General features: G+C 40.8%; 1 protein-coding gene across 1 annotated transcript in view; it reads left to right on the top strand.

The window, feature by feature from the left end:
- Positions 1-12,960, top strand: part of thada (THADA armadillo repeat containing) — a 142,203-nt gene that overhangs the window by 42,066 nt on the left and 87,177 nt on the right. The window contains exon 27 of the mRNA XM_079249231.1: positions 7,783-7,872. Coding sequence (XP_079105357.1) covers positions 7,783-7,872 — 90 coding nt within the window. The remainder of the gene's footprint in view (positions 1-7,782; positions 7,873-12,960) is intronic.

Genomic DNA, 12,960 nt, shown 5'->3' with positions numbered 1-12,960 from the left:
CTGAAAACTCCTAATCACTGTTAACTAAGCTGAGACCGCTCCTGTTTATCTTGTCTGTTTCCCCTTGTGTGTTTGGTCTGCTGCGCAGCTCCTTGTATAGCTTACAGATATATCCCCTCCTCTTCTCTGCTTGTTTTCTTATTATTACAGCGTAGCGAGGTTTTTATGTGCATGTGAAGGAGTGTTTGTGTTGTGATTATAGTAATAAATGAAGGCTAAGAAAATATGCATTTGAACTCCAGCTTGTAATTTAATGACTTTTAAGAGGTGTTTCTCTTATTGTGTTGTATGGGTATGAATGGCCGTCTTCATGGTAGGCTTCTGCCCCTTGTTGCATGTCAGCCGTCATGTCAGTGAGTCACATTGTCCTGATGTGGAGTCATTACCGAGCTGTGCGTGTGTAGGTCTGAAAGCTGCATCTCATTTATAATAATTCTGTCTTTGAAAGTTTGTCTTTTTTGCATCTGGTCTCTGTTATTACCATGATTTTATGGTTGCGATCTCTGGCAGTAGAAAACGTATTGTGACAGCACGTCCATTCTAATGTTTGGCTATGTGTGTGTGTGTGCGTGTGTGTGTGTGTGTGTGTTTAATAGTATCTTGGTCTACTGAAGCTGAAGAATAAACACATTTCCTGCTTGCACAAACCAGTTTATTTACAGCGTTTTGTATTTGTGTGTTTGGAAAGGCTGAGCTTCTTGCTGTCTGTGGGAATTTCAGCTGCGTATTTTCCAAAGTAACTTGTATGCAGACATATTGTTTGCTTGTGGATCATAGTCCCACCAGGCCCAGACCGGGGCCTCTCTCCGCTCCTTGGCCACACATTGATGTTGATGAGATATCTTTGTGGAGATAAATGCAACTGTAAACAAAGTTGACAGAGCAAAGATTGCTCACTGCATTCCAGTCTAAACCCTGCCAGTTTTATCTGGAATCTGCCTCAACTCCTCACTTTGCACTCTACCTGTACGCCTTTCAGATGTCCATATTAATGCTGCAGTGGTGCAGCTTTACTGTAAATGTGTTCTTGCAGAGCAGTGAGAGAAAAGGCAGGTTGTTCTGTTTTTAGGTGCCAAAGTTACACTGGATGAAAACAGAACAAAGAAATCCCATGATGAATCGAAACCCAACATTGAAATTTGGACTTCATGGATTAAAATGATAACATTGCCAGACTTCTCATCAAACACAATACCATATCTGAAGTGTAGAGTCAGTGGAAGCAGCTTGCCAAACCCAGGCTTGAAGAGCTGTTGCTCAAGAGCACTTAAGAAGTTTAAAGAAAGGTTTTCTGCTTGGAATCTAAATATCAAGAAATGATGGGTCGTCCAACAGGTTTATTGGGTTTTGCATAATATTGTAGACTTTATGTGATCTCACGTGAGTTGTTTCATACTTTATGTTTATATTGGTGCTTTCATTCATTTAAAGTTTAATAATGAATCTCCTAAGGTAATCTCACGATTAATAGTGTATTAATCATATTTCTAAATTTTTTAAAAACTGTTTTAAATGTACACCACAGGATATTTATCATGCTTTTAATACTTCCGTATGCAGTTTGTACTGGCACTTATAGAATAAGGCTCTTTAGTTAATTGCTATATTTTCTCACTTGATGCTGAATGGCTTTTAGCATGGGAGGAGGACTCTCTGAATCAGCTGTGTGCTGCACAGCAGGTGGTATTTGTGATGGTATTTGTTCTACGGTGGAAACTCTGTTCATATCAACAGTGGATTAAACTGACCTTAGTCTTGTACAGACTACTAACCCCATCTTGCAGAACTTCAAAGCTAAACTTTTTGTGTCAAAGACTTGTTCTTTGTCCATTTGTGCTTCTAAACCACAACCTTGTTTCTGCGTCACTTCCTGAAACTACATGTGCATGTGTCTGTTGTTGTGGTTTTGGGCTGAACAAACCATGACCGTTTCAGCCATGATCAACAGAATGAACTACGGTACAGATAACTGACAACATAGGACTTCTTCAATACTACGGGGTTCAATTAATCAAAAAAAAAAAAAACAATAAAACACTGTTGGGATGCAATTTTTAAGGCTTTAATATATGGTTATTGTATGGCCATTTAAATATGACAGCACTGTGTGAAATACCCGTTAGCTGTTTATATTTAGTTATGATTTACTTATATCATGTAAATATAGTATTTGTGTAACACTTGATATCATTGAAGATGCACATTGATTGTTTGACAATATATAGTAACGGCAGGAGACTGCAGTTGCTTTACTGCAGTGGTGCCCAAAGTTTACTTGAGGGCTGCTGTCCTGTAGGTTTTTCATGTATCCCTGTTCCAACACACTTGGCTTCCATTAAATGGATCCAACAGCCAATTAATTCTGCACAATGACTGATTAGTTTGAGTCAGGTGTGTTGGAGCAGGGATACTTGGAAAATCTGCAGGATTGTGGCCCTCGATTGTGGACACCCCTGCATTATTGTTTAATGAATATTTTCTAAAACTGTTTTATTTTTCTTAGTTTTCATTAACTAGGGTATTTATTACAAACTGACTGCAACTGATGAGTCTATAAAGTGTCCTGAGATGACGTTGTTGTGAGGTGGTGCTATACAAATAAAGCTGAAACACTTCTGTACCACCAAAGCTGCTGTATTTTAGCAGGATCTGCTATTAAGCTGATTTTGGTAACGAGCAACACTGTCCAACAAAACCCAATGAAAACCGTTAGCTTCAGGCTAATTTCACCAGTGCGCTTGACCTACTTGTCACAGAGAAATAAACTTCAGATACCATTTTAAAATGTTTCTCCGTCTTAAACTCGTTCCACCTGGGGAAGGCTACCCGGATGCTGCTTCTGTTTTTGGATGCTCCGATCACGCTGCCTTTAAGGCCCCATTTTTTGCTTCCCTGAAATGCTCCTGCATTTTTGTAAATGACAAATGCACAGATTTTCCAACTTGTCAGGGTAGTAAGCCTTCCACTGATCTTGTCCTCCAGCATCTGAATCACTGTGCGCTGCCTTGCAGCGGAAACTAGTCGGTGTCATTTGTCCCATACTGGCAGCTGTAGTTTCAAGATGGCAGACTGTCATGACGCCTTACCGTTTTTCCTGTCGTATTTATAAACAAATCTAACAGTCTTTGCTTTCGAGAATGTGTTGAATAATTAGCGAAGGTCATAATACACCAGTTGTTGGAGAGACTGTGGATGAGGCGTGAGTGCCCCCTTTGGGCAAAGTTGTACAACTGCATTAATGAGCACATGGACGGTTTCTAGAAAGTGAAACTTATGAGCAGCAGTCGGCACATGGAGAGCGGACTTTAAGGTGGACTCCTGGGCAGGGACGGTCTTCGCTATGGGCAATGTGGGCGACCACCCAGGGCGCAACCTTTTTGGGGGGGGGGGAGTGCCCTAAAAAAAACAAAAAAAAAAAAAAAAACACAGCAGTTTTGGTTGGTTCGCCCAGGACACAAAACTAGCCAGGACCACCTCTGCTCCTGGGCAATCAAACGTTTGAGTTGTGTGTGTCCGTGAGAACCTGCCAGTAAAATGTTGCATTTCTGCCTAAACAGGATCCTTTTATTACTCTTAATGTTATTTGGTTATCATGCTTCTCCAGAAGTTTTCATCCCTTCACCATGTGGCTTGTTCATGCTATTAAGCTAGCTGACCTCTTACATCCTGGTGAACTGTTAGCTTCAGTGTTGATTACATCGTGGGAAGTTATGTATAGCTGAATAGAAATGTGTGGATGGCATGTGTAGTTACTGATTATTGTGTAGTTACTAGTTATTGCTTCCTTATATTATTTGTCTTTGTATTTCTATGTTATAGACCACATGAACATACTCATCCACCTGCGCCAGTCCCAGAACTCCACACCTGTTGTGTGCAAAACTGTGCTGTTGTGTTATGAGTGAAAGTAAAGAAAGTTACCTTTGCCAGAGAATTGTGTTTGTTCTGACCGACACCCCAAGGTGAACATCACAACCTCTGTACCAACACCTAAATAGTATCACGTGAATATAACGCCAGTTATAACACAAATACAAATGCAGACATCGATAATGGCCAGAAATGCCCCCTTTAAACAGGCTGAGTTAAAAATACTTACTAGGTTGTTTCCCTTTGAAGATTGTTTTTAACATATCAGAGTTAACTAAGTCTTTTCACTTCCCCCTCCTTCTCCCTCCTCCTCGGTGACCCTTGTCCCTCTTACCCCATCTAATCCGCTCTGACAGCCTTTGACCTTTGTCCCTACAGGCAGCGCAGACTTGTAAGGGGGAAAAGGCTCTCATTAAGGAGGGGTAGTGCATGCACACATACATGCACACACATTTCCAAGTCCTTAATTTGCACATGCATTTATTAAATATGTGTATTACATGTTTCCTTATGCAGCGTTCACATGCAGTTATCCACACACACGTACTTCTGCTTTGAGTCATATTTAGGTTGAAGGAGGGGGATCAAACGTCTGAAGTTTTCGACTATGACAGCTCTGCCTGCTGACTTAAACGAGGTTTAAAGAACTTGTGTGTTTTCGTTGTACTCCAGAAATGGTGCCAGTTGTGACCGAAGCACAGTGTGTTTCAGTATCTCTTCTGTCTTGTGATCAAGCGTTCGGCAGGCCAAACCTCTTCCCTTTAGGGGCGCCTCGATTTAGACAAGCAGAGTTAAATAAAAACATTATTGGCCGTCTGGCTGTATGGTGGTTGCAGCAGCAAGACCGCTTGTGTTAAATATAAAGTTTGTCATTTTACTGCCTGGTGTGTTTGCGCATGAGTGAACACATGAGCGCAAACACACATGATGGTTAAACATAGCGTTGTATTGTGTATGTGTGAAACTGTTTATTTCTAGCTGTTGCAGAATGAAAAGAGATAAAGTCTTGATTTGTTTCCATCAGAGCATCACAACATTTGCCCAGCTCCTCCTACTGTTACATTTAATCAATGCTGCCGGCATTTCTATTAGTTTCTGCTATAACTTTTTCAAGTAATTGATTTTAGCATATTTATTTAAAATTCGAGACTGGAATAAAAAGCCCATATTTTCTTGTGTTTCTCTGTGTAACTGGTATAATTGGGGGGTGGGCATCTCTTACCTCTTGAGAGCTGCAGTCCTGCAAGTGTTTGGAGTTTCTCTGCTGCAACACACTTGACACAACTATTACTGAGTAATAGTTGTAAATAATAATGCATTTTATTTTTAGTCGCCTTTCTAGACACTCAAGGTCACCGTACAGATAAAAACATGGTGCAAAATACAATAACTATGGAAGACAAAACATATTTAAATAACAAAAAGCAAATAAAAAGCAAGTAACACATCAAAACAGCCCAGGCCTGCCTTTTCATAGAGAGTAGATCAGCCTGAACAGGTGGTTTTTAGCTGTGACTTAAAGTGCGAAAGTGAGCCAGTGTTGCGTAGTTTAGGTGAGGTTTGTGAGTTCCACAGCAAGAAACAGACTTGTGCAGAGTTTGACATGAAACTCAGCACAAGTCTGCTTATAACCCATTGATTTGAGGACTATGTGTGTAAATGTAATGTTAAATAGCACCTTTGTTCCATCTAGCGATGGTCTTTATGAAATAAACAGGTGGTTTTGTGTTCAAGTTTACGACTTTTACATTTACATTTTAAACCATATATTTATGTCTGTACAGCTAATGCTGTTGCTCAGAGGATACCCTCTCTGTGACTGTAACGGATTGATGTCCATGTTTTCCTCTGTGTACGGGACACAAACTCCTGCAGGCTATTGAGGCAGCATACATAAACTAGAACAGTGTAGGTGTGTGTTATTTTTTTTAATTATTTACTCTCAACTCATATGCAGGCGGCTGAAATGAGTTTCCTCCGCAGGGTGGCCGGGCTCTCCCTTAGAGGTAGGGTGAGGACCTCGGTCATCCGGGAGGGGCTCAGAGTAGAGCCGCTGCCCCTCTGCATCGAGAGGAACCAGTTAATGTGGCTCAGGCATCTGGTCAGGATGCCTCCTGGACATCTCCCTGGTGAGGTTTTCTGGACACATCCCTCAGGGAGGAGACCAAGGACTCGCTGGAGGGATTATATCTCTCGCCTAGCCTGTGACAGAGTTGGCAAATGTGGCTGGGGAGAGGGAAGTCTGGGCTTCCCTGCTTAGGCTGCTGCCCCCAGGACCCAACCCCGTATAAGTGGCAGAAAATGGATGGATGGATACTCTCAACTCAACTTAAAATTAATTTATATAGAACATTTAAAACAGCCCCTGCTGACCAAAGTGCTTCATAAAAAAGAAAATACTGATAAAATTGTTACAAGTATGATTTAAAAAAGAAAAAAGAAAAAACCTAAGGATGATTAAATGAAAGAAATAGAAAAATAAAACTTAGTTTAAACGATAAAACCTACTAATAAGATAGTAGGTAATATAAAATAAGATACAAGTAAAAAATAGTTACTCTGCATGTGTTTGTTCAACATCTTTCTGAAGTAATTTTATTCTGTTTGGATCTCATTATTGTAGGTTTAACATCTTTTTAAAGCCTTTATTTTCTATTTTGGAGTCATCTTTGACTGTTTTAGGTCAATTTGAAGCCGTTTTAGGTTAGTTTTTTTGTGCTTAGTTAAAGTCTCTTGTTGTCGTAATGTACTTGTAGTTGTTTACAGTCTCGGCTGTTGTTGTTTAGTGTCATTCTAAGTTCAATCCTAGTTGTTTTGAATTATTCTAAATCCTTCTTTGCTTGGTTTGACTAAATATTGTGTGTTTTTGTCTCTTTGTGATGGTGAGATCAAGCTGCGTGAAATGTTACTGGTCAGTCTTACACAGCCCTTAGGCCCAAAAGTCTGAAGATGATTGGCTCGTTTATCTCTTTTCATGTAAACAAACCCCCAAATGCAAATGACGAGTGTTTACATTGTACCTCCAGATCTACAGTAGTAACATGGGGAGTAGGGAAAAAACAACTGCTGGGCCCTCTGTATAAATTGTTTCCATGGTTTTCTTCTGTCTTCTTCTTTTCCTTTTCAGCTGTTCCCCTCAGAGGTTGCTGCAATGAATCAACCTGCCTCCATCTATAACTCTGTCCTCTGCATCCTCTTCTTTTAGACAAACTGACTTCATGTCCTTTTTCACTACATCCATAAATCTCCTCTTTGGTCTTCCCCTGGGCCTCCTGCTTTCTACTTACATTGCTGTTAAACTGCTAACATGGTTTTATACCTTTGAAAATGTAAAACAAATCTGTGTGACTTGTGGACCTGGTGACAGGATGGGAACCTGGTTGGATCTTGTGGCGCTGTAGCTTATCTATTTTCTAGGTTGGATGTGTTGTGTGTCCAAACTGCACCTTCGTTGGAACCAGCACTCATTTCAATTCCTGTCATCTTTCTATCATCTGCAACCAGTCTGTCCAGTCTCCTCTGACATTAGCAAGACATTTGGGTCCAAACAACTGCTTCTTACTGGATATTTTCTCTTTTTCAGACCATTATCTGTAAACTCTAATGATGGTTGTTGGTGAAAATCCCAGTGGATCAGCAGTTTCTGAAATACTCAGACCATTAACCATGTCACGTTCATTCACCTAATTCTCCTTTCTTCTTCATTCTGATGCTCAGTTTGTGCTCCAGCAAGTCGTCCTCACCATGTCTGCATGACTGAATGCATTGAGTTGCAGTTGTGTGATTGGCTAAGTCGATATTTGTTTTAAGCAGTTGAACAGGTGTACCTGACAGAGTGACAGAGTGTAATTGTACACCATTAAATTTCAACAAATGTTTTTTTGTTCTTTTTTTCTCTGCACGTCTTCACAGGATGACTGGTCGGGAGTTTTTCACTCGTTTTCCAGCTCTCTATCCATTCCTGCTTAACCAGCTGGAGGAGGCTGCAGCCACAGTGGAAAGGTGAGCTAGCCTACTTTAATTTCCACATCAGCACTGTTCACATTTAGTCATTGTGGCTTTTCACACATCCCTTTTCCTATTGGAGGTGAAGTTGCACTTAAATTTAAGCACTACAAGGCTGTTTTCTGTTTTTTTTTCCTTCTATTCATGAGCTGGTTAAGACCTAGGGTTTTTGTGCTGTGACTTCCAGAAGAAACAAGGTGTTAAAGGTTAAGTGAGCACAATTTTCTTAATTTTTCCCAAAACGTACCACAAAGCATTTATTTTTCTTATATTAAGTACTTTGCATTGAGTTCTCATGAACCCCACGGTCTTGTTTTCATCACATGCTCAGTTGACAGATTATTTGCTCAAGGCACAAGGCTTTACGACCGAATAAAGTAAATGTCTAGTTGAGATTTAGTTTTGTTTTTTTGCAGTGGAGGGTTGAATCCACTGAGGTTCATTGGCCTTATCTTTGTCAGCTCAGCCCAAACTCCCTTTTTAAAAGCATCTGAGTGGTCCAGCAGCTCCCCAGGCAGCCTTATCTTAATATGGATCCAATTAATTGAAAGCTCTTTCAGAGCAGCTCTTTCACAATTCCCTTCACTCCCTTCAACTCTTGTTAAAACATTTGCAAATTTCCCACAGAACCAGACCTTGGCTGTCTGACTCTCTACATCATCTCAGTGTATTGCGCCACCCAAACAGACCAGCAGCACCATACTGCAGCTATACACAGCAGTACAGGAGGCGATACAAACTGTTCTTAGTGGTTTTCAACAGAAGTTAAAGAAAAAAAAGGCCAATTACAACACAGGCCTGACTTTAGTATAGATTATAGAGGTAAGATCTGGATCTGCGTAAAGTTGTACTTTTGAGTCCACATATGCACATCATGCATTTTGTAATCCAAACCTCCTCCACAAATGCCCTCAGACAATAGCTGGCAAAAAAGTTTTAAATAAAAAACAGTCCTTGATCCTGAGATAATTCAGCAATCAGTATGCAGGCGTATTCACTGAACCAAAGAGTAGAGTAGAGGCTAAAAGCAGCTGCGATGGGAAGCATGCTTCTTCTGGCTTGTGCAAGATTCATTATTACATGCAGGAAGTTAGCTTCTCTAGAAGCTGCAGTTTCAGTGTTTGACCAGTACCAAAGAGGAAAGACATCAGAAACTATTGTCGCTCAGTACATAGTAATCATATAAGGTTATTTCTGGATTCTACCATCATAGACTTGGAAGAATAAGCGGAAAGCAGACAAGACAGTTGACAACCAGCTGTCAATCATTCCAGCAACACTTGGCCAGACTTTGCAGTGCTCAGGGATACATCTCAGATTCTCCAGGTCTCAGTTAGCATGTTTATTTTTACGATATACTATATCACTTTGGCAATTTTTTCTCAGTGACCCCCCCTTATCGACGGCTAATTCAGCATCCATCTTGCAACCTCCATGTATTATGAGGTCTCCTCAGATGGTAAAGTCAGTTTTATAACGACTCGATTTATCCCTTGTTCTGTCTTTTTATCTCATTCTTGTTCTCCATTCCTCCAATAATGTTAAGTGGAGTTTCTTTACTGAATCAGCAATGGTGCACGTTGAAAATGGCCAGTGTTTTTATATCCACTTGGTAGTATGTGACAAGGTGCATAAAGCGAAACTCAGCTGCGACATCCAGGATGAAAAAGTTGTATAACGAAGATTTTCGGCCTCTGGACGCTGCTGAACAGTGACAGCTCCAGAATAGCTGTTGCTGTGCCATCAATCGAGTCCTGAAAACACAGAATTTTATGGTTGGAAAGTTATGTAATTGGTCGATAAACTTGACGGTAAAATTAGACAAAGATTCAACAGATATGACTTATTTGAAAGGATTTCAGGAGAAACCATCTCTTCTCTTTAAAGAACATGACAGCACATAAACTACAAGACCTCTGGAATAATGTCTTTTTGACATATGAGCCCAAAATGGAGATGTTTGGCCATGACCCTGCAGTCATTTGGTCAACCATGAAGTCAGCTGTTTACTGAAGTATTGTAGTGTGAATTGTGAAGCCATGTGTTTGACAGTAGAAGCTTGGCTGAAACTAGGTCATGCAACGGGACTACAATCCCAAACACGGCAGCAGATCTATAACAGAATGGCTGAAAAAAGAGAAAGAATCAAGGTGTTGACATGATCCAGTTAAAGTCCAGACCTCAGCCATATTCAAATGCTGTGGTGGGAGCTGAGCCAAGAGAGCTGTGCATAAACAAAAGGCAGCAAACGTCAATGAACTCAAGAATGTGGGCCAAAATGCCTCTACAGTGATGAAAGAGGTGACGGTACTGAAAACAGCATCTTTAAGTAGTTTGTGCCAATAAAACAACTTATGTCTTGTTCATGTGGGATTGAATGGACCAGAATATTTTTAATCATAATGCTTGGCGAAACAATTCACCCCCTCTTTAGCTTTTTACCTATTTTATTACATTACAGGCTCTAATTTAAATTATTTTAATTTTAATTTCATTTAATGGAACTGCACAAAGTAATGTAAGTTTAGAAATAAAACGAGAAATGTATAATAAAAAAAAATCTTTTTAGAAATAAAAGAAATAAAATTGGCATGTGTGTATGTGTCCACCATCTTTGTCAATGAGCCCTGAAAAAGATCTGGTGCAACCATAGACTGTATGTAAAGAGATGGACGTAGCCTCCGTGACATCACCCAGAGGTTTCTAAAGAGCTGAACTGAAGCTTGATGGGTGGTTCCTACCATTGCCATCTTGGCAGAGGCATGCGGGTGGTCTCACCCGGAAAATACATATATGAGCAAAGAGGTGGAGCTGAGAGGGGGGCTGTGAGTGTCACGGTGGATGATTGACATCGAGCGAACTCCGAGCTGCCTGTAGCTAAGAGCTAACCCGGAGATAACAGAAGCTAACCACCTAACGGAGGTAAGCGGGCTAGAGCTAAGTCACGTTGTTAACCGGCTAAAAACCGCGGATGTTCTACGTTCTTCTTACTTGAACCGGGAGATTGGTTACTTGTCAATCAAAAGGACACGCCCCTAAACATGCCAAATTTTGAGATTAAATAACTTTTTAACGAGCGAGTTAGAAAAAAAGAAAAACACTCCCCCCACAGTTGTCATGAAGGTAAACCTGACCTATTAAACTGAAAATGTATTTTTGTACCAGGCTATAAACATGTTTATTTCTGCTGTGAAATTGGTCTTTTTAACATGGGAGTCTATGGGGATTTGCTCTGTTTTCACTTTTAACCGCCAGAGGTTGCCGCTTGGGTGCAATCAGCTACATTATTAGTGAAATGAAGTCCACCTGGGTGCAATAGAAGTGTCACATGATCGGTTAGTACAGTGGTTCCCAGCCTGGGGTCTGGGACCCCTCCAAGGAGGTCCCTAAAAAGCACAGGAGGACCCTAAGGCTTTAAACATTCCAAGCCATTACTGTCCACACATTGCCTTTTGTTTTATAGAAATACAAGTAAGACTGTATGATGTTAATTTACTTTGGCTTTATTGAAGGACAGGGCTGAGCCAGAATATATTATTTATGGTGATAATCACACTTCTAAAAGTATAAAGCAAGTATAGCTTCAAGCATGGGGTAGAGCAGGGGGGCCATGGTCTTTTAGTAGGTGCATGGAGAAGGTCCTCAACGAAAATGGGTTGCGAACCACTGGGTTAGTACATTCACACGCACACACACACACACACACACCTTCATCTTTCATAGAGGATAGATTTATCTCCAGCTTGTGATGTTTTGCAGCAGTGCATTTATCTCTGACAGAGTCGTCCCGTAGTATTATCAGCCAGCCAGTGACTTCATTTGCTTCATCTGCAAGGCTTAGTTTAAGTTTTCTTATCTCTACCTCAGGTGTTGTTTAACACAGACTGCAGTCTTCAACCAAAACACACTAAATGTGATTTTCCATCAGTCCAGTGGGAGCTGAGCCAGCGCTTATCATACGTGGCCGACTGCTGGGCTGGATTCCTGACTGTATTATCTCAGTATAGAAAAGTATAGAAAACATAATAAACTTTTTTCTCTCTGAAACTAATTCAGGTCATTACACACACATTAAACTGCCTTGATTTCTTTTCTTCTTCTTCTCGCAGTCCTCCAACTTGTCTCTCTTTGCTTCCAATGAAAACAGCATTTGTATCACATTGCAAGCGAATTATCCAAACAGAAGTGATGATTTATTTGTCTGAGAGCAACGTAAACTGAAAGCTAAAGCTCCAGTTTACTGTCCAGCTTCTTTTGTGTCTGCCTCCGCTACCATATCCTTCATGCTTAAGGTCAATGCTCTGTTTTCACTCTCCTTAAAAGATGGAAAACAAAGAAAATAACCTTTTCATCGAGCGCCCAGCTGCTGGAGATGATTTAGGACTTAAGGGGAGAAAGGGCAGATATTCATGGAAGACCTCGGCGAGGAATCCCAAGTCTCTTTTTCATCCTGTCAAGTGTTCCTCCCTCCAGCTGTATCCCAACAAGACCCTAATGTGTTTGTATTCCACTCCCCACACCGTTTATCTGCACCCTCCTCCTGTATGTGTGACATCACATCCTGTCCCGCTGTGCTTGACTGAACATTGACACTAAACACATTTGACCAACTACTAATTGGCCGCTATTACATTTCCCATCTTGGAGATGTATGGGAGTCCCAGTAGACTGTTCTGTGTGTTTTGTTGGGTGAAGTAATGAAAAGCACACGCTGTTTTTGCAGGGGGTCTGTTGTTCCGTCTCTGCTCTATGAGATCCGTATGACTAAAGACAGGGTCTAAAGGACACGGTGCTCTCCTTTCACACACACTCTGTAACATAAGCAGACCTTACATATTACAGACCTTCGCCTAGCTCAGCTCCTGACAATGTAAACACACTTGTTTCCCATGATATATCCATATTCTACGATAATGATGGCAGGGAAGGAAGAAATAAAACTGTCGTGAAGGCAAAGTGTGCCCAGAGTTCATATGGTCTAGCAGATATTTACACATAGTAAATCATTAGATTTTTGTGTTTTGTATCTCAGCTTCCCATCTGTTTCTTTTTTCCCTCCGTCTTTCCTCCCCGCACCGCCAGTGT

This window comes from Telmatherina bonti, assembly GCF_933228915.1.
Source record: "Telmatherina bonti genome assembly, chromosome: 11".
Lineage (NCBI taxonomy): Eukaryota > Metazoa > Chordata > Actinopteri > Atheriniformes > Telmatherinidae > Telmatherina > Telmatherina bonti.
The sequence above is the reverse complement of the archived record's forward strand: the minus strand, read 5'-3'. Positions and strand labels throughout refer to the sequence as shown.